This window comes from Sciurus vulgaris, assembly GCF_902686455.1.
Source record: "Sciurus vulgaris genome assembly, chromosome: 6".
NCBI lineage: Eukaryota > Metazoa > Chordata > Mammalia > Rodentia > Sciuridae > Sciurus > Sciurus vulgaris.
In genome coordinates, this window is record NC_136466.1 from 70,727,063 (window position 1) to 70,749,308 (window position 22,246).

At 37.4% G+C, this 22,246-nt stretch overlaps 2 protein-coding genes across 2 annotated transcripts in view; both read right to left on the minus strand.

Annotated features, from left to right (window-relative positions):
* The window catches only part of LOC306664319 (uncharacterized protein), a 116,612-nt gene that overhangs the window by 37,217 nt on the left and 57,149 nt on the right, over positions 1-22,246 (minus strand).
* LOC306664318 (protocadherin beta-17-like) lies at positions 6,707-21,119 on the minus strand. Its single transcript, XM_079145151.1, has 2 exons — positions 18,096-21,119; positions 6,707-10,495 (listed from the first exon to the last, which is right to left on the minus strand). The coding sequence occupies exons 1-2, from the start codon at positions 20,476-20,478 to the stop codon at positions 8,142-8,144; spliced, it is 4,737 nt and encodes a 1,578-aa protein (XP_079001277.1). The 5' UTR covers positions 20,479-21,119; the 3' UTR covers positions 6,707-8,141.

Consider the following 22,246-nt stretch of genomic DNA (forward strand, 5'->3'; position numbering starts at 1 on the left):
GAGTTGCTGGAATAACAGGTATGTGCCACCATGCCAGCTAACCTCCATGGTTTCTGAGGGAGAAATCTACTGTCATTCAAACTGTTATTGTTTTATAGGTAAGGTGTCATTTTTCTCTCACTGTTTGCAAAGTATTTCCCTTGCTTTTGGTTTTCATATATTTGACTATGATGTCTCTTGGTGTGGGTTTCTTTGGGTTTATCCTGTTTGAGATTCATTTGGAGTTTTGATTCTCTGAGTTTGTCTTTTGCAAATTTGGAAAGTTTTCAGCCATTATTTCTTTTCAATTTCACTCTCTCCTCTTAGAATTGCAATGACACAAATGTTCCCTCCTTTGTTATTGTCCCTTGGGCTCCTTACACTGTTAGTTTGTTTACGGTCTATTTTCTCTGTTAATCAGATTAAATAAATTCCATTGTTCTATCTTCAAGTCCACTAATTCATTCTTTATCCTCTCCATTTTGCTCTTGAATCTATCCATTGCGGTTTCTTATTTCAATTATTGTATATTTGATTTCTAAAATTTCCACTGGTATTCCTTTGTATTTTCTATTTTTTGTGAGAGTTTACATTTGTTTGTTGAAACTCTATTTTTCATGTATTTCAACTATGTTCATAGCTACTTTTTAAAACTTTTATTTATTCACTTTCATTATTTTTTGACAGAGAAAATATATAGGGTAATAATGTATATAGGGTAATAATGTCTGTCTCACAATCTACTGTCCTTCCCCTCCCCACCCACACCACTCCTGTCCTCACTACCCTCTGTACAATCCAAAGTTCCTTCATTCTTCCCTACCCACCACCCACTATGTATCATCAAACTTTCCACCTTTGGTTTTGGGGGAATTGACTTTTCACATAGCATGATACTCTGAAGTTCCATCCACTTACCAGCAAATGGCATACTTTCATTCCTCTTGAAGACTGAGTAATATTCCATTGTGTATATGTACCACATTTTCTTTATCCATTCATCTGTTGAAGGGCATCTAGGTTGGTTCCATAGTCTAGCTATTGCGATTGAGATGCTATAAACATTGATGTGGCTGCATCACTGTAGTATGCTGATTTTAAGTCCTTTGGGTATACACTGAGGAGTGGGGTAGCTGGGTCAAATGGTTTTATTCCAGGTTTTCCTGGGAATGTCCATACTGCTATCCAAAGTTGTCGCACCAGTTTGCAGTCCCACCAACAATGTATGAGTGTACCTTTTCCCCACATCCTCACCAACACTTATTTTTTTCTTGTATTCTTGATAATTGCCATTCTGATTGGAGTGAAATGAAGAAATCTTAGAGTAGTTTGAATTTCTCTATTACAAGAGATGATGAACATTTTTCCATATATTTGTTGATCAATTGAATATCATCTTCTGTGAAGTGTCTGTTCAGTTTCTTAGCCCATTTATTAATTGGGTTATTTGTTTTTTGGTGTTAAGTTTTTGAGTTCTTTATATATCTTGGAGATTAGTGCTCTATCTGAGGTGCATGTGGTAAAGATTTTTTTCCCATTCTGTAGGCTCTCTTTTCACATTGTTGATTGTTCCCTTTTCTGAGAAGAAGCTTTTTAGTTTGAATCCATCCCATTTATTGATTCCTAATTTTACTTCTTGTGCTTTAGAAGTCTTGTTAAGGAAGTCAGGTCCTAAACCCACCATGATGAAGATTTGGGCCTACTTTTTCTTCTATTAGGCGTAGGATCTGTCTTAGTTCCTAAGTCTTTGATCCACTTTGAGTTGATTTTTGTGCAAGGTGAGAGATAAAGGTTTAATTTCATGTTGTTACATATGGATTTCCAGTTTTTCCAGCACCATCTGTTGGAAAGGCTATCTTTTCTCCAATGTATATTTTTGGCACCTTTGTCTAGTATGGCATAACTGTATTTAGGTGAGTTTGTCTCTGTGTCTTCTATTTTGTTCCGTTTGCCTACATGTCTATTTTGGTGCCAGTACCACGCCATTTTTCTTACTATTGTTCTGTAGTATAGTTTAAGGTCTGGTAGTGTGATGCCTCCTGTTTCACTCTTCTTGCTAAGGATTGCTTTGGCTATTCTGGGTTCATAACTACTGTTTGAAGCACTTCATCAAATCTGTTTTGAAATTTTCTTTCAGATAATTCTAATATCCCTGTCCTTTTGGCATTGGGGTATCTAGTAATTGTCTATTATATTCACTTTGATATCATACTGATTCTTGACAGGACTCAAAGAGTACCTTCTTTGATGTACTTATATAACCATTGTTAACAGTGACTAAATTCAGAACAACAAAAAAGTCAATCAAGAGTAAATGAATTTAAAAGTGAGAATGTACTTATATACTACAAAACAATACAAAATTTTATCAACATGGATGAATTCAAATCCATGATTTTAAAAAGCAAACCCACCAATATCCATACTACATGAATCCATTCACATAAAATGCAAACACAGACAAAACTAACCAGCATATTACTGAAGAACTTATGCATATCAATTGCAGTTATGAAGAATAAAAAATCAATTTAAAATTCAAGCTGTGAGGTTTTTTTTCCTATGGATAAAAGATGTTAATATGGAGGCTAAGAGGTACTTCCGGTTGGCATTATTCTAATTGTTAAGCAGAAGCATAGATGATCATTTTACTATTACTTATTTTAAATTGAATATATACATTATATACACTTTTTGGAAATTTTAATACACTTCAAAATAGGAAAATTGAAAAATCAAAGAAGAAAATAATTTCTCTGGAGTCAGTCTGCCTGGATTTGAATTATCGTTTTAGTTCTTACTAGCTAGATGGCTGATGAAATCCTAACTCCCAATGTGATAGTATTAGGAAAGAGGGCCTTTCAGAAGTAAATGGGTCATGAGTGTAGATCTCTTAGGAATGATATTAGTGCCTGTTGCTGCCCACAGCAACAATCCCGCAGGAATTTATCGGAGGTGGACTGGGAATGAACTACTTTTATTACCTTTATCTGGGCTACTTCCTTGCTTGTTTGCTAGTTTCTAGAGGAAGAGAGGCTTTGCTTAGAGGAAGAGAGGCTTTGAGAGGAAGAGAGGCTTTGCTTAGAGAAAGAGAGGCTTTGCTTAATTTTAGAGGTGCTACACTTTCAGAGAGGCTACACTTTCAGAGGTCTACTGCTTCTTAAAGGTGGGTCGCTTCTTGGAGGTGCGGGGTGTGGCAAATGTCGTATGGCCTATGGCCTGCAGCCTGCACCCTGCAGCCTCTGTCCTGCATCCTGCAACCTGCAACCCCCGCCCAGGTGAAGAGAATGTCTTATATACCTAAGGCAGCCAATCAGTTTAGGATTAGCACAATTGAAGCACGCCCCACAGTACGAGTCAAGAAAGAATGAGGAACATCTGTTGACCATTAGCACAAAGGAGACATTAACTAATTAGGCAAAAGGTCATAAGAGATCCACCGTATTAACACTAATTATGCGCCACCTCTTGGCTCAATGCCAGTCGCCATCTTAGAGCTGCTTAAACATGTCTCTGCAAGTGCCCCTATATAAGGGACCCCAGAAAGTACTCTCACACTATTTTGGCATGTGATATAAAGAGAATATAATGAGGATATAATGAGAAATCAGCATTGTATAATCTGGTTGAGGGCCCTCAACAGAATACAACCATGCTGGCACCCTGAGCTCAGACTGCCAGCCTCCAGAACTGTGAAAAATAGACTTCAACTGTTTATAAGCTACTGAGTCTATAGCACTTCATTATAGAAGCCTGAGTTGACTTAAGATAATGATGTTTGTCAAACTGGTTTACCTCTGTACATTTGTTCACTCTAAAAAAGAATACCAATTATACCATTATTTGAAGGATTAAATGAGGTACATATACTGAATTTGTAAATAGTTAAATGCATAGAAAGCATATATTATATATAATATGTAATAAAGTTTAATAATTATTTCTCCTCAAGACCTCCCTCAAAATCTTAAGGCTCATTTATTTCTAAAGAAATCAAAGGGATCTTCTAGAGAACATTAAAACATTTAATGGAGATTTTGAAATCCTAGAATAGAGACTTTTGCATTTGGACATTTTAAGGGTCACTTCCTAAAAAAACTTTCCTGCCCTCTCATCATAGCCCACCATAAAGTCACATCTGACATTATCAACCTGGCCCTGCATTGCTTCTCACAGAGCATCCTGGTCAGAATTTCTATTCAGGACAGAAGCCTGGGTGGAAACCACCCTTTAACACAAAGAGAGAGAATGTATATAAAAGAGCAGCAGCTGAAAATAATCTATCTTGTTCTTTCTTACATATAAACAGATAACCAGGGCTCACAAGATATATGAAAACCAAGAATATATAACAAAAGAAGAGCAAGAAATAAATTAAAGAAAAAGTAAAATAAGAAAAATGGACTCTGTAGAAACAGATAATTCAGGAAATGGAGTGAGTTGTGAAAATTCTGAAATGATCCCATGGATAAGTCTAATCAAATAACTGTTCTTAGGGATTTTAATATGACACCAAAATTGAAAATACACTAGAAGGAACTCAAAGTGAGATATGTCAGAATATAAAGTAAAAAAAAAATAACAAAATAAAACACTAATACAATAGAGAATTGATTATAAGTGTTCCATATATGATAAGCTCAAATCTCAGAAATGACAAGATAAATTTAGGACAAAATTGGTAAGGGAATAATAGTACAGGGAAATATCTCAGAGATGAAGATAATATGAATCATTAGAATACATAATTACATCATGTCCAGAAATTGAATGAATAAAAATCATAACATTATTGTGAAATTCAAATCACCTAATAGATAAATTCTAAAATTTGAGAGGGAAGGAAGGAGACAGAAATTACATATATTGCATTGCATATGCAGGTAATTTACATATTTTATATGTTATATGTGTGAAAAAGGAGAGAAGAAAAATAGTCAAGATTCAGGTTAGGTAAGATTTCTTAAAAATTGTAGATTAATAATCAATAGATAAATGATTTTAAATTTCAGAGCAAGTATTCTCTATCTCACTGAATCATCAGTCAAGTATGAGGGAAAACTAAATACATTTTCAGGCATGCAAAACATAGTAAGTTTGTTCTGTACATGCCCTTTTCGGATGTACTATAGCAAAGGGAGGGAATGAAAAAGGAAAGAAGATGAGGGTCCCATCACACCATGAAATCAACTAGGAGAGAATGAAGACCAGAGGGCAGTTTTGGACAGATACAGAGACCATTTAATTCTAGCAGAAGCAAAAAGATAGAGGACTCCAGGTAGGAAATATGGGAAGCTGAATTCATGATTGAGATTTTTTTTAAAAAAAAAGGGAAGACAGGTAAAGTCACTTCAAGGATTTTAAGGTGAATCTTATTTGATCTTAATTTTAGGAACATTCTGTTTTCATTGACACAGGAAGCACAAGCATTCATCCAAGGAGCAGGTATGATAGTCCTTATTGAAGCACTGTGTCTCTATAATAAACAATATTTGAGAGAGAATGGGTTGCCAGGAACTCTCCTGACACTCTCACGTAGGTCAGGATCTCCCACTGACATGAGCAATCTCACCCAACATCAACATCAGAGAAGATCTCTGTGATTCTGATTGAGCAGGATCAACATAAAATGACTTCATGGTTGAGCAGATACCAGAATAAGAATATTGTTCAAACCAAAACAATGACCAAAGACCTCCACTGCCTTGCAAATATGAGTGAAAGCTGCTTCTTCACCAATTATATTTTCATTTCACTTTTGTTCTCCTCACTTCCTCAATGAAATTCACTAAGATACTTAATCACAGATTCATTCCCATTTTCTTAAAGCATCCAATCCATAGCTAATTATAATTCTTTAAACCCTCCCCCACATTTCCTATCATAAACTCAAATCCTAGAACTCCTTTATAAGTAGTACAAAAGTAACATTGTTCCTAAGGTGAACCAAGGCTTCCTATTTTCTATCGTTTCCAGTACTACAATGAGTCAAAAAGTATGTTTCTGGTAACCTTTGTTTGTAGGGAATTAATAATTTATATTGTCATTAAAAGTAAAATTCAAATATGTATTTTCAGTTTCTAAAACATGTCTATAGAAAAAAATGTCATTAAAAGTAGAGGTTCACTGAGGGAGGTTGAAAAATGTAAGGAAGAAAAATACAAAAGAAAGAATAAGAATGTCTTCATTTCATTCATAAAAAATACCAATGAAGCTATTGTTAATGCATAGTAAATGGAGGTTTCAATTTGACAAGAGAAGTTCCCCAAATAATAATATAGGTCTCCGTGAAGAACAAATAATTGAAGTTATTTTTAAATGCAATATCCAGCAATCATAACAGTAAATTGTCTAAAGAAAAGCATGTCTGAAAAATTACTTACTAATATTGTTTGTAGGAATGCCATATCAAATACCAGAGAATGGGTGGCTTAAACAAAAAGTATTTTCTCACAGTTCTGGAGAATATAAGGGTTTTTTTTTTGTTTTTTTGGTTTTATTTTTTTGTTTGTTTGTTTTCTTTGATTTTTTTTTTGTTTGTTTGTTTTGTTTTGCAGTGCTGGGGATTGAACCCAGGGCCTTGTACTTGCAAGGCAAGCACTCTACCAACTGAGCTATCTCCCCAGCCCAGAATATAAGTTTTGATCAAAATTTTTTTAAATTCTGAAGCCCCTCTCCTTGCTGTAGATGATGGTCTTATTCTGGCAACTTGACATGATCATCTCTGTGCATGCATGTGTCCAGTATGTCTTTTCTCTATATCATAATTTCCTTTTATAAAGACATTAGTTTTATTTGTTTGGGGCCTACACAAACCACCCAATATTAGTGTAATTCCCTCTTCATAGGCCCTATCCCTAAATATGGTCACATTCTGATGTAGTAGGATTTCACAATTCATATGAAACTGGAAGGGTCAGGAGCTCAATTCAGCCCATAACTGTTGTAAACATATTAATTAATATTAAGGAAGTAAATGTAAAAGTTGTTTTGAAAAGGTTTAAAAATGGTTTCTAGTGGGATAAAATTTAAAGAACAGACAGTACCAGGTGTTGGCAAAAATACAAAGGAATGGGTACAAGCAAACATTGTCAATAGTGCCACAATCAATTTGGGAAAGTATTTGAAATATCTACTAACAGTAAATATTACTAAATGAGCAGCAATTCTACCCATATACATATACATATCCAACAGAACTGCATAAACCTGTCCATTGACTTTGCGAGAATGTTCAGAGCAGTGCTATTTATAACAGTGAATCCATGCACCAACCCATATTTGTGTCTAGAGGATATTTAATGAATTTTGGTAGACTAATACATTGAAATGCAATACAGCAATGACAATGAAAAAATTAAAATCAGAATTATGAATAGATTTCACATATTATTGAGCAAAAGCAACTAGACACAAAGCAGTTCATACTCTATTATTACATTTATATAAATTAAAAAGAGGCAAAAATAAGCTATGTGAAGTAAGTATATCAATTATACATGGGTTAGTAGTGATTTGAAGAAATAATTTGTGTTGAGTGAAATTTTCTCAAGCTGCTGGTGCCAATTATATTTGCTATGTGAAAATACATCCAGCTGAATGTTATGTTCACTTTTCTTTCTGTATGCTACACATAAAAAAGTTTTTCCAAAAAATGTTTGCCAAGGATGCTTAGGGTTGGAAAAAAAGAGTAAATATTTTCCATTTTATTATGCTTTCTCACATACTGGACTTGTTACATATGGATTTGTTTGAAAACAAAATGAATAAAATGAAGGGTTTTTTTTTCAATTTAACACCTAAAATCTTTGGAGTAGAAAGATGCAAAATGAGGAAGACCAATGGAAAAGTTACCAGTTGGACTTATTAACCCAGTATATGATGGGAAATATGAAAGGAAGAGTAGAAAGTCTCAGAAAAAACAACCCTTAACATGTAAGTACATAAATGCAATAAAGTAAAATTGAGTTTTTCAAAATTAGACAAGATAAACATCAGAGAACAAATTCACTACAAAAGGGAAATCAAAGCTATACTTGAAGGGGTACTTTTCCTCCAGGACACGCTCTAATGCTTAATCCGGATAAGTTATAGATAAGTGGTGGAAAACAATGCAATATAATCACATTATTGGAATCAAGGCTATTCCTGAAGGTAACATTTTAATGTGTTTCTTCTCTGGCGCTGGGGGGAGGTAGGTTGGAGAAAATGGGCTTCAGAAACTTGAAGTCCCTAGTCCCAGAGTCTCCAGTCAAACACACCTCATACTGGTAACTCTGACACAGGGTCCCAGTGCCACTGACATCCACCAGATGTCCAGGAAAGTGGTCCTCAGGCACAGAGCACACACCCAGCGGCGCCGCCCTGCTCCTCCTGCACAGCCTCACCGCCACAAACACCAGCACGGAAAAGAGGAAGAGCGACGACACCGAGGCCAGGGCGATGACCAAGTAGACTGTCAGCGAGTCGGCCTGCGCGCGCTCGGGCGCCACTTCCGGCAGCGGCAGGTAGGGCTGCGAGAAGCCATCCACCAGCAGCACGTGCAGCGTGACGCTGGCAGACAGCGGCGGCTCGCCATTGTCCTTGACCAGCACCACCAGCCTGTGCCTGGCCGCGTCGCGCTCGCTCAGCAGCCTGGCGGTGCGCACCTCGCCATTGTGCGCCCACACGCCAAACAGCCCGGGCTCCGTGGCCTTGAGCAGCTGGAACGACAGCCAGGCGTTCTGGCCCGAGTCTCCGTCCACCGCCACCACCTTGGTGACCAGGTAGCCCGGCTCTGCCGCCCTGGGCACCAGCTCGGTGCAGGGCGCAGAGGCGTTCTGCAGCGGGTAGAGCACGAAGGGCGAGTTGTCGTTGTCGTCCAGCACCACGACGCGCACCAGCGCCTGGCTGCTCAGCGCGGGCGAGCCTCGGTCTGTGGCGCCCACGCGGAACTCGAACGCCTGCAGGGCCTCGAAGTCCAGCGCCCTCAGCGCGAACAGCTGGCCGTTGTCGGCGTTGATGGAGACCAGCGAGGCGAGGGGCAGGTGCGGGTCGTGGGGCGGCAGCAGCGAGTAGGTCAGCTGGGCGTTGCTGCCTGAGTCTCTGTCTGTGGCGCTGACGCCGCCTATGTGCAGGGCGGGGCTGTTGTTCTCGCGCACCGACAGCGTGTAGGACATCTGCGAGAAGGCAGGGGCGTTGTCGTTGACGTCGGAGACCAGGACGGTTATGCTGTGCTCGGTTTCCAGTCTGGGTGTCCCCAAGTCGGTGACTGTGATGGTGATGTTGTACTGGGCTCTGCTCTCTCTGTCCAGCGGGCCCTCTGTCACCAAGGTGTAAAAGTTCTTAAATGTGGGCTTCAAGAGGAAGGGGAGATCGTTTTGTATGGAGCAGACCATCCTAGCATTGTCCCCAGAGTCTGGATCAGAAATGCTGAAAATGGCAACTAGAGTTTCTGGGGAGTTTTCTGGGATAGAGCTCCTGACCATGGACATGGTCAGTTCAGGAGCATTGTCATTCACATCCACCACTTCTATGGCCACAGTGCATTTCCCCACAAGGCCTCCTCCATCAGTGGCTGCAATTTCTATGGTATAATGTTGATGTACCTCATAGTCCAAAGCCCTTTGCAGACGAATTTCTCCTGTTATTTCGTCTATTACAAATGGTTGAGAAATTTCATCACCTTGAAATAGTGTGTAGACTACACTCCCATGTGTTCCTGCATCTAAATCACGAGCAGAGACAATGAGAACTAACGAGTTTATGGGAGTGTTCTCAGGAACCTGTACTTCATACAGCGATTGTAAAAATTCGGGTGTGTTATCATTGATGTCTATCACTTCAATGCGTACTGTGACGGTTCCAGACCTGGGTGGCACCCCACCATCCAGCGCTGTGAGGGTTATAATGAGCTCAGGCTCTTTCTCCCTGTCCAGAGCTTTGCCCAACACCAGTTCTGGGTATTTACTGCCATCTCCGCGATTGTGAGTAACAACACGAAAATTGGAGTTGGGGCTGATTGTGTAGTTCTGTATACTGTTGCTCCCTATGTCAGAGTCCTGAGCTGATTTCAAAGCAAACACAGTCCCTGGCTGGACGCTCTCTGGGATTCTAAGGATCATTTCCCTGTCCAGGAATTCTGGAGAGTGGTCATTTACATCTGTTAGTAGCACGTCAATTTGAAAGAACTGTACTGGGTGTTCTAGTAACAGTTGGAAATGCAATATACAGGGTTCTACCGCCCCACACAGCACCTCCCGGTCTAGTTTTTCCTGTAGAAGCAAATCGCCAGTCTTTACATCGAGCTGCAAGAGCTGTTTGCTGCCTTTGTGATGGATTCGCGCACCCCGAGTGGCCAGCTCCCCCACCCTGAGCCCCAGATCTTTTCCCAGGTTGGCCACAGAGTAGCCACTTTCTGTTTCTTCTGGCACGGAATACCTAATTGCCTCAGAGTCAGCCTCCCACAAAAACAATAGCATAACAAGAAAAATAACTTGCCTTTTCTGCGGTGATTTTCCTAGCACAGTCTCCATTGTTCAAATCTGTCCAGAAGGTGCGGTTCCTTCAATTTGGTATGCAATCCACTGAGATGATTTAGTTAAACGATCTTGAATTTAATATTTCTGTGACATGCACTTAGAACAATGCCTTCTCTGAAGATCTATCTCCTGGAGTTCACCTGAAACACCTCTTTCTTTTAGGCAGCATTCATAATTCTGATTCTTAGCTCAATGGCGTCCCGTGCATCCGCAGAACCAAATATTCACACTCTTAGCCTGCAGTGCCACCAGGCGTCCTTACTTACTATTGCATGTACTATTTGCTAGTTCATTCCAAATTCCAATACTGCTATTTATTAATACCCTTGTAATCACAAATGTACCCTAAATTGTATCTCCAAGTTATTAGAAGTTCTAAATAAACTTTCGCCCGAATGATTTCTTCAGTGTAAGAATACCCATTTAACTAACAAATCCCCCCAATCCCAGCGGCTAGGGTGTTTGAAGTAAAAGATTGGCATATTCAAAGGCAGCCTCGGCAACTTGAGGAGACCCTGTCTCAAAATAAAAAACAAAACGGGCTGGGGATATCGCTCAGTGGTTAGGTGCTCCTGTTTTCAATCTCTAGTACCAAAAATAAATAAATAAATAAATAGCAAACAAATAAAATAATGTTAATATTCTCCATAACAGTATCTTTTGAGTACAAGAAGAAACTGTGTTGGTTCATACTTTGATTATATTGAAAAAACGTTTGGTAATGGACACCTAAAAGTTCTAAAATTTTATAAAAATTACTTTAATTTTGAGGCCTAAAATAACTCCAAAAAAGGCACAAATGCAAGTGTACCACTCTGTATTTTTAAAGGAGGTCGATTCACCCCTATAAATCGAATTTAGATTAAAAATAGAATGCTGCCCAAACTCAGGAAATCCTGTCCTGCCATTGTCTAATTACTGAATTACCCCAAAACATAAGCACTTTCCTAGATTCTATTCTCGTAGTTATTTTTTTGGATTTTTGTACTTTCATACATATGGAGTTTTAGAGAATTACTCTCTTGTATTTTTCATTCAATATTTTTATAAAATTAATAGGTGGCAGGTCATTCTTATTTGTTTTATTCTCCTGGCTTTATAATAGTTTATGTGTGAATATGTCATGGTTTGTTTATGCATTCTTCAGGTCATGATCATTAGTGTTTTTACAGTTTTGAGCCCTTTTTTCAGTAGTATTGTTATGAATATTCTTGTACTTGTCTTTTGGTGACCATGTGTATGTATATATTCTGAATATATTCATATTAGTTGTGTTGCTGTGCATTAAGATGTACACATATATTTAGTTTTAGAAAATACTGTGAAACATTTTTCAAAAGTAGCTTTTCCAGTACCAATAAAGTATGAGAGTTCCAGTTGCTTCATATCTTTGTCAACAATTAATGTTGTCATTTCAGTTCTATACACTCTATTGAGTGTCAGGTGATATAGGTTTGTATGTCTGATTTTAACTTTCCTGGTGATTAACAAAATTATTTACAATTTCTCATGTTTATTTACCATTAGGACACATTCTTGTGAAGTACTTGTTCAAGTCTTTTGTCATTTTTCTTATTGGGCCATTAGTGTGTTTGCTTTTTTGGTCCATAGAAGTACTTTTATATTATGGGTATAGGTGCTTTTTATATATTACAAATATCTTCTCCCACTCTTGTGTTTTGTATTTTAATTTCTATTATGGTGTCTTTGATCAATAAAACTTCTTTAATTTAGTTTGATTTATAAATACTTTTCATGTTTGGTTAGCAATTTTGTGTTGTATTTTAATCCTTGCATAATCAAATGTCTTATTCTTATATGATATAGTTTGAAATATTAATTACAATACTTTTTCCCATCAAATGCTGTAACCAAACTAAATTTATTTTTTCAGATAAATCTGGTTAGAGTCAAAAGATATTCACATGCCTTTATACCATCTTTTGAAAAGATAATCCATTCCACATTATTTCAAAAGCTTCATTATTAAATCAGGTCTGCTCAAGTTTCAACTTTTCCGTTTGTTCATCTTGCAATACTACATTGCCTTAGTCAATATAGCTTTGCCATGGGTTTTATTATTTGAAAGTAAGACTTCCATTTTTAAACCAATAGACTTTTGGGTGTTTTTTTTTTTTTTTTTTTTTTTTTTTTTTTTTTTTTTTTTTTTTTGGTGTTCTGGGGATTCAACTCAGGGTCACTCAACCACTAAGCCATACCCCAGCCCTATTTTGTATTTTATTTAGAAACAGAGTCTCACTGAGTTGCTTAGCACCTCATTTTTGCTGAAGCTGCTTTGAACTCTTGATCCTCCTGCCTCAGCCTCCCCAGCCCCTGGGATTATGGACATGTACCACTGCACCTGACCTAAAAACAATAGGCTATTTTAAAGAACAAATTTAGAGTCACAGAAAAAATGATCATAGGGTAAAGAGATACACTATGTTAGCATAAAACTGTTCACAAATCTACTTTTTATTATTAAAATGTCTGTAGGATTGATAGTGATTTTCATTTTTTTTTACTCCTAATAATGGTAACTGGTTTTTTCTTTGGTTGTCTTGATTAAAGAGTTTTAATTTTGCTAATAATTATGAAGAATCCACATTCAGTAAATTACCAATTTACTCTGTTGCTATCTGTTGTGTATTGTATATTTTGTATGTGCAACTACCTTCATTATTCACTTTTGAATTGCTGTTCTTTTTCTAGCTTTTTGAGATCAGAGCTTTCATAATTGATTTTTAGTCTTTCTTTTCTATTATGTATGTTTAGCTTTCCATTTCCAAGTTGTGTTCATATGTCAGTTCTTGACATTTTTTTACCCAGTTTAAATTATTTGGAAACTTTTGTTGTGATTTTTCCTTTGATTTGTGGGTTCTGTTATTTAACTTTGAAGCATTTGGGTACTTCTTGTCATATTTTAATCTCTACCTTATTCTGTTACAATCAAAAAGCATGCCAAGTGATTTCAATTCCTTTTATTAAAAATGAGGTTTGTTTTATGATCTGGAATATAGACAATTTTTAAAATTTTTATGCATGTAAGAATAATGTGTGTTTTAGTGTGTTATGTATATCAGCGTATTTGAATATGATGTTTGCATTGTTCAGCACTTCAGTGTTCGTGTGTGTGTGTGTGTGTGTGTGTGGTCTTCTTATTCTGTTAGGAATGGACAGAGTTATAATGAACTCTCCCAATATGGTTGTATTTGTATTCTGCCATCTAACCTTTTTATATTTTGTAGTTAGCCTGTAGAGAAATATGCAGTCTTGAACCTCACTTATTTCTGGTATATTTCTTTGCCTTTTTATTATTATGCAAAAGTTGTCTTTATCACTAGCAATGAATCTATCCTTAAAGTCTCCTTTGTCTTATGTGAATATAGCTACATAAAGTTTACTTTGGCTAGTGTACTAAACACATTATCTCATTTTTAACTTTCACTCTGTTTTCTCTCTTTCTCTCTCATACACATTTATCTGTTAGTACATATTTGAGTTTTTCTTAAATGTAGTATGAATATTTTGATTGTTTAATTTAATTACTTAATCCAATTAAAATTAATGTAATAGCTAAGATCTTTAAATCCACACTTAAATATAATTATTTTTCAATTTGCCTCTAAGGTTTTGATCTTCTTATAGATTATTGGAATACTAGTCATTTTTTATTTACCTTCACTTATTTTTGGTTATTCTTTATTACAAGACACAACTGTGATATACAAGAATCCACCACAAATTTTTCTACTTTCATGAGATAATGGTTAGAACCTTATAAATCTCTAACTCCATGTACTTTGATGTTTTGCTATTATGAATTTAAATGTCATGCATATTTTAAATCCTTTAAGAAACTACCATGACTGTCTAGTATAATAAACATTAGATCAATCCTCATTTATATTTACCCTTCCGTTCTCTTTTTATTTCTTCCTGTAATTATGTGATCTCTTTTCATTTTGCCCAATGATGTTCATTAAAAGCATTTCCTTTATTACAGATGCGACTGATTAATTCTCTTCAGATTTTGTTTGTTTGAAAAAAAGTATTAGAATATCCTGTTCAATGGTTATGTTTTCTGGTAATAGAATTCTAGTTTGGTAATAAATTTCTTCTAGGTTCTTAAAAAATTAATTCTTTGCCTGTTGGTTTCATTGATTTATGTTAAAAAGATCTCCATTTAACTTATGGTTCTTTAAAAGTAATAAATCATTTTTATGTGGTTGGTTTAATTTTTATTACTTTGTCTTGAGCAACTTTCCTACAATATGCCTAGTTGTGCTTTCTTTGTATTTATCCTATTTAGGTTTCACTAAGTATCTTGAAGCAGAATCACTTTTATCAATTTTGTCATTATCTGTTTAATTATTGCTTATTACCCACTCTTACTCTCTTTTATCCTACGATTACAATATGTATGTTTGAGATTTTCATTATATCCCACAAGTCAGTAAGGTTCTTTTCTATATTTTTCATTATTTTTTCTCTTTGCATTTCTATGTTTTATATTGACTTAACTGCATGCACTGATACTGTATTCCTTAATGTCAATGACATTAAGTAATTTAGTTGTATATCAGGTATTATATCTTTTAGTTATAGAATTAATTTCCATTTTACATTTTCAATGGTTGGGTAAAATTCTCTTTATATCTATTTTCTCTATTGTTCCTTATTTTTAGCAGGTTAGCCATACTTAGTTTAACATGTTTGTCAAATAATTCTAATATCTGGATCATCCTGCATTTTGGGGCTTATGTTTTTGCTCTATTTTATCTGTACCATCCAGTTGTGTGATTATGTGTGTCTATGTGCACATATACATGCATAAGAACCTACTAATTTTTCTCTGAATTTTGGATATTTATGTAAAAAAAAACTGTTCAGGATCAAGATGATATTATCTTCCTCCAGGAAGAGCTCACTTTTTCTTCTGGTAGCTTCACAGAGCCCTATCTAAACAAATTGTCTTAAAATAGGCACTGGGCTCAATCAAGATTCTTTGAAATCATGATAAACTCTACCCTTACAGAATTTTCAGTTGAGAATTTAGTATATCCTCTATAGTCCCTTCCTGTGGAAATCCCAAACTCTAATCTTTGTATAACCACAAGAACCTTACTCTGCTTTTCAAGAGTTTTCCATTTGTGTTTAGTATTCCCCAACATGCTTTGAGTTTGCCAAGTGCCCTGAGGGGGAAACTGATCCTGAGCTTAAATCCTCCAGTCTTCCAAAGTCTACTGAAATTCCTAACAAAAGACTGTCGTTTGTTTTCAGATTTACACAATTTCTTTGGGGGAAAATTGACTGTAGGATTTAGTTCTCATCCCCAGGAATATTCCTTCTCAAAAATCTGAGCCCATTCAGGTCTTATATCATCTGGTTTCTGTTGCTATAAAGAGATGATTTTTGACTTTTGGCCAGTTTTAATGTTGTTTTATGCTTCCAGATACTGCATCTAACTTGGAAGCAGAATCTCAGTAAATACATGCATGTTTTAATGTCATACTTTTTAAAAATATATTTTGAAACGTTTATCGTAAAAGAAGAGGGATCTTAAAGTGATATGGGCCACATTGACTTCAGCAGAATTTCTGTCCTCCAAACTGCACATGTTAAACTCACTAAAGACAACAGAAAAGGAATTATAAAACATGAATTTGCCAATACAAGCATTTGACAAAAACCATATTGAAATGGGTGTCATTATCAAGATACTAGCCTCCATACTCTATCTTGGTTCTGTAACAGTAAAATTCGTGTATTTTCATATGGCAGGCATGTTGTCAATAAGATTTGGAACATGTTCACTACTAAATCCCAGTGACTGAATTTCAAAATGTTGATCTTTTCTATGTTCTGTTTGCATCCCCTAGCTGGAAACGAATGATCCAAACTTTATGAACGGGTGGGTTCCAGATGATCATCTGTCCAGTCTCCTGTGTGTGATCATACAAATTAGACTTATGAAAAGTGAACTTAAATTTTCATGATCTTGAAAGATATTTGTGAAAACCTAAACCAGACATAACTTTTCATACACAAAAGTGTATGAAAATAAGTGATAATAAATGGGGGAGAAATCATTAATGTAAACTACCATAATTATATCTTGTTTATGTTTGTATTTAATTCTATTCTCACTTTTATCTCTTCTTCACTTCAAACGTTTCAATTGAATCATGACTACAAACTTTGTTTTGAAACTGACCTAATGACCTTTTTTTATTACATCATCAGAAAATTAGTAATTCAGGAAAAGCACAAGTATTTAATAGCCAGTAAAATAATTCTTGAGATTTTTAAAAAGTTAGATTATAAAATAAGCTCTTTAACTGCTCATATTCTGCCAGAAATTCAATGAAATTTCTTTTATCAATCTACATTTAACCAATTAGCACTCACTCAACTAACTCACTAGACTTATTGAACATAACTGAGAACTATTGTAATTCAAATTAATTCATTACTGTTCAAGCTACTCAAGGACAAAATAAACTCTTAGTTCATATAAATGCAACTTTGATGTCATTGAAAAATTCAAATAACATTAAAGAACAAAACTGAAGATAATTAAACATCAAGAAGAAGTCTACTATGTTGTTGACAAAGACTGTTCACATCTACAAAGTACAAAACATTCACAAGAAATAAACAGAATATCAAAAATGCAGAAAAAATTTCCTGATTTTGAAAAGACAGGAGAATCTTCAGGAAAACCAAAGGAAATGCACAGAGTAATTCCACTTGGTCATGTATTTATGGAGCAAAAGAACAAGTAGATATATGAGGCCCTCAAGAGTCCTGATTTCTTTGGAGGTATTTAGGGCATAATTCAGGCTCTGGGTTTATTCTTTGAATATGATTATGTGAAGCAGTGACTTTATAGTTTTATTTAATGAAGGGGGATGGCAAATTACAGGAGAGTCTCCCATTAGTTTATCTTAAATGAGATTTATTAAAAATCTTAAATGTTAGTATTTATGGAACAATTACAATGTATTAAATAAGTAGTAAAAAATAAAATATCATTGTCTTACATATGTGGTGCTCATAATAGGAAAAGGGTCATACTTTTTGTGTATTAATATTTTAATGAAATATGATATTGACATGCAATTTGAGAAAAACAAGTAGGATAGGTTTTACGCTAATGGCTACTCAGTGGACTTAACCTGGTAGTATAACCATAAATTTATTTCAAGACCAACACTCTGGTATTGAAAGATAAACTTATGTTTTAAAGATGGGTACCAAAATACAGGGAAATTCAAGATTTCATACAAGTCTGTAAATGGTTCATGATATGCATCAAGAAGTTCATTAAAATAAATTGTTTTCAACTACTTGTTTAATTTAGTTATGAAAAACTAGCGGTGAAGAGATGATCAGCAATGGAGAAAATATATACTACATATGACTAAAAATGTTCATGAATAATGCCAAAAAAAAAAAACAACTCAGAGCTATCGGAAATATTCATAGGTTTGGACTAGTGGTTAAGAACACTTTAATATCACTAGAATTACTAAAGAAAGATAAATTGCAATAGGAATTTTGCCAAACTTAGAACAAAATATAACAATTAACTGAATACAAAGCTATTTCTGCAGTTGGAATTTTCCTTAACTTCTCTCCCAGAGTCCTGAACCAAGAAGTTGGGGAATATCTGCTTCAGGAATTTGAACTCACCAGACCCAGAGTCTCCTGCCAGACACACCTCATACTGGTAACTCTGGGACAGGGTCCCAGTGCCACTAACATCCAGCAGGTGACTAGGAAAGTGGCCCTCAGGCACAGAGCACACACCCAGCGGCGCTGCCCTGCTCCTCCTGCACAGCCTCACCGCCACAAACACCAGCACGGAAAAGAGGAAGAGCGACGACACCGAGGCCAGGGCGATGACCAAGTAGACTGTCAGCGAGTCGGCCTGCGCGCGCTCGGGCGCCACTTCCGGCAGCTGCAGGTAGGGCTGCGAGAAGCCTTCCACCAGCAGCACGTGCAGCGTGACGCTGGCAGACAGCGGCGGCTCGCCATTGTCCTTGACCAGCACCACCAGCCTGTGCCTGGCCGCGTCGCGCTCGCTCAGCAGCCTGGCGGTGCGCACCTCGCCATTGTGCGCCCACACGCCAAACAGCCCGGGCTCCGTGGCCTTGAGCAGCTGGAACGACAGCCAGGCGTTCTGGCCCGAGTCTCCGTCCACCGCCACCACCTTGGTGACCAGGTAGCCCGGCTCTGCCGCCCTGGGCACCAGCTCGGTGCAGGGCGCAGAGGCGTTCTGCAGCGGGTAGAGCACGAAGGGCGAGTTGTCGTTGTCGTCCAGCACCACGACGCGCACCAGCGCCTGGCTGCTCAGCGCGGGCAAGCCTCGGTCTGTGGCGCCCACGCGGAACTCGAACGCCTGCAGGGCCTCGAAGTCCAGCGCCCTCAGCGCGAACAGCTGCCCGTTGTCGGCGTTGATGGAGACCAGCGAGGCGAGGGGCAGGTGCGGGTCGTGGGGCGGCAGCAGCGAGTAGGTCAGCTGGGCGTTGCTGCCTGAGTCTCTGTCTGTGGCGCTGACGCCGCCTATGTGCAGGGCGGGGCTGTTGTTCTCGCGCACCGACAGCGTGTAGGACGTCTGCGAGAAGGCAGGGGCGTTGTCGTTGACGTCGGAGACCAGGACGGTTATGCTGTGCTCGGTTTTCAGCCTTGGTGTCCCCAAGTCGGTGACTGTGATGGTGATGTTGTACTGGGCTCTGCTCTCTCTGTCCAGCGGGCTCTCTGTCACCAAGGTGTAAAAGTTCTTAAATGTGGGCTTCAAGAGGAAGGGGAGATCATTTTGTATGGAGCAGACCATCCTACAATTGTCCCTGTAGTCTGGATCAGAAACGCTGAAAATGGCAACTACAGTCTCAGGGGAGTTTTCTGGGATAGAGCTCCTGACCATGGACATGGTCAGTTCAGGAGCATTGTCATTCACATCCACCACTTCTATGGCCACTGTACATTTCCCTACAAGCCCTCCGCCATCCGTGGCTGTAATTTCTACAATATAATGTTGTATTGCTTCAAAATCCAATGTTTTTTGCAGACGAATTTCTCCCGTTTTTCCGTTTATGGCGAATGGTCGAGAAACTTCATCAGCTTCGAATAAAGAGTAGGCTACACTCCCATATGTTCCTGCATGTAAATCTCGAGCAGAGACAATAAGAACTAACGAGTTTATGGGACTGTTCTCAGGAACCTGTACTTCATACACGGACTGTAAAAATTCAGGTGCGCTATCATTGATGTCTATCACTTCAATGCGTACTATGACGGTTCCAGACCTGGGTGGCACCCCACCATCAAGCGCTGTGAGGGTTAAAATGAGCTCAGGCTCTTCCTCCCTGTCCAGAGCTTTGCCCAACGCCAGCTCTGGGTATTTTCTGCCATCTCCACGATTGTGAGTAACAACACGAAAATTGGAGTTGGGGCTGATTGTGTAGTTCCGAACACTGTTGCTACCTATGTCCAAGTCCTGAGCTGATTTCAAAGCAAACACAGTCCCTGGCTGGACACTCTCAGGGATTCTAAGGATCATTTCCCTGTCCAGGAATTCTGGAGAATGGTCATTTACATCTGTGAGTTGCACATCAACCTGAAACAACTGCACCGGGTGTTCTAGTAACAGTTGGAAATGCAATATACAGGGTTCTACCGCCCCACACAGCACCTCCCGGTCTAGTTTTTCCTGTAGAAGCAAATCACCAGTCTTTACATCGAGCTGCAAGAGCTGTTTGCTGCCTTTGTGATGGATTCGCGCACCCCGAGTGGCCAGCTCCCCAACCCTGAGCCCCAGATCTTTTGCCAGGTTGGCCACAGAGTAGCCACTTTCTGTTTCTTCTGGCACGGAATACCTAATTGCCTCAGAGTCAGCCTCCCACAAAAACAACAGCATAACAAGTAAAATAACTTGCCCTCTCTGTGGCGGTTTTCCTAGTGCAGTCTCCATCGTTCAAATCCGTCCAGAAGGCGCTGTTCATTCAATTCGGTGTTCAATCCACTGAGATGATAAATTATCTTCAGTTAATGTTTCTGTGTGACACGCACTTAGAACGATGCTTTCTTTGAATATCTGTGTTCTGGAGGTCACCTGAAACGCCTCCTTCTTTTAGGGAGCTCTCAGAGTTTTGATTCCCAGCTCAATGGCGTCGTGGGCATCCGGAGCCCATTATTCACACGCTTAGCCTGCAGCGCCACCAGGCGTCCGCACTTACTTTTGCACATAGTATTTGACATTTCATTCCAAATTCTAAACCTGCTGTGTATCAATACCCTTGTAATCACAAAAGCACACTAATTTGTATCTCCAAGTTATTTTAATTCTAAATAAACGTTTTTTATATTTGATCTTCAGTGAAAGAATACCTGTAGGAACAAACTGATGTGATATATTAGTGTTCTCTTCCTATTTTTGAATATAGGAAGAAACTTTCCTTGTGGGGTTATGATTTCATTAAATTTAAGAAATTAATGATAATAGATATCTACAAAAATTTCAGCTTTACAAAGATCACTTTAAATTTCAATTATAACATGCCAGCTGAAAATGTTACAAATCATAAATGTACATCTCAGGATATTTTTTTAAATTAGAAGTAGAGAAAGATTTTGGCTAAATGCCACCTTCTAGTTGGGTGTACTTCACACTCATTCTTTTTTTAGTTATATATAACATTATATTGTGCTTTAGCATAATCACAAAAGAATGTAAGTAATCTTTTCTAATTCAATCCCCAACATCAAATTTTGAATATTTTCTGTGTTATGTAGAAGTTAATGGTGAAATGGCTGGGGAGTATGGTGTATTCCATCAAAACAGAAAAATAATCAGTAGAGCAGCTGGAAGTAAGGAAGGAGGGACAGGTTAGGGGAATAGCGGTGGAATGAATCTGACTGAACTTTCATATGTATATACATGAATAAACTACAGTGAATCTCAGTTCAGTAAATTAAAAAAATGTATACACTTATATAAAAATATCCTAGATTAAAAGTTGAAACACTATCAAAACCCAAGAATTCTTATTTCATTGTTTTGACCCTCCCTCCCAAAAGTTAAGCACTATCCTGATTTCTATTATCATAGCTATCTCTGACTTCTTTTGAACTTTATTCAGTTAACATTCTCTTAAGTAAAATGGATCTGTGTCATGTTGTTCTAATTTGTTTTGCTCTATTACTCAAATGTGTGAATATACCTTGATATGTTTATACATTCTCCAGTTGATGAAAATTGGGGTTGTTCCAGATTTGAGGGTGTTTTTTGGGGGTACTACACAATATATGTTGAATTTATTCATTCAATTTGGATTCTTGTGCATTAATGCATGCATATATATTTAGATTTTGTAAATATCAAATTTTTTTCAAAAGTATTTGGAGTAAAACCAGCAATGTATGAGAATTCCAGTTTCTTCATATCCTTATCAACATTCGATATTGTCTCTGCAGTTTTAACCACTCTACTGAGTGTGTACTAATATCATTTGTGGTTTTAATTAGCATTTTCCTGGTGATTCATGAAATCATACATATTTTCAAATACTGGTCATTATTACACATTCTTGTGAAGTGCTTGCTATTTGGGACATTTACCTGTTTCCTTATTAATCTGGAGAACTTATCTTCTATGTTCTGGAAATATCTTTCTCAGATACATGTATTGCCAATATCTTTTCCCACTGTATTATTTCATTTTTTATATTTTTTAAAAGCTT

Coding starts and splice junctions, on each gene's coding strand:
- LOC306664318 (XM_079145151.1), bottom strand. CDS start 20,478: ATGGAGACTGCACTAGGAAAACCGCCACAGAGAGGGCAAGTTATTTTA. Junction 10,496..18,095: donor CAGAAATAGCTTTGTATTCA/GTTAATTGTTAT, acceptor GACAGATTTGAA/CAATGGAGACTGTGCTAGGA.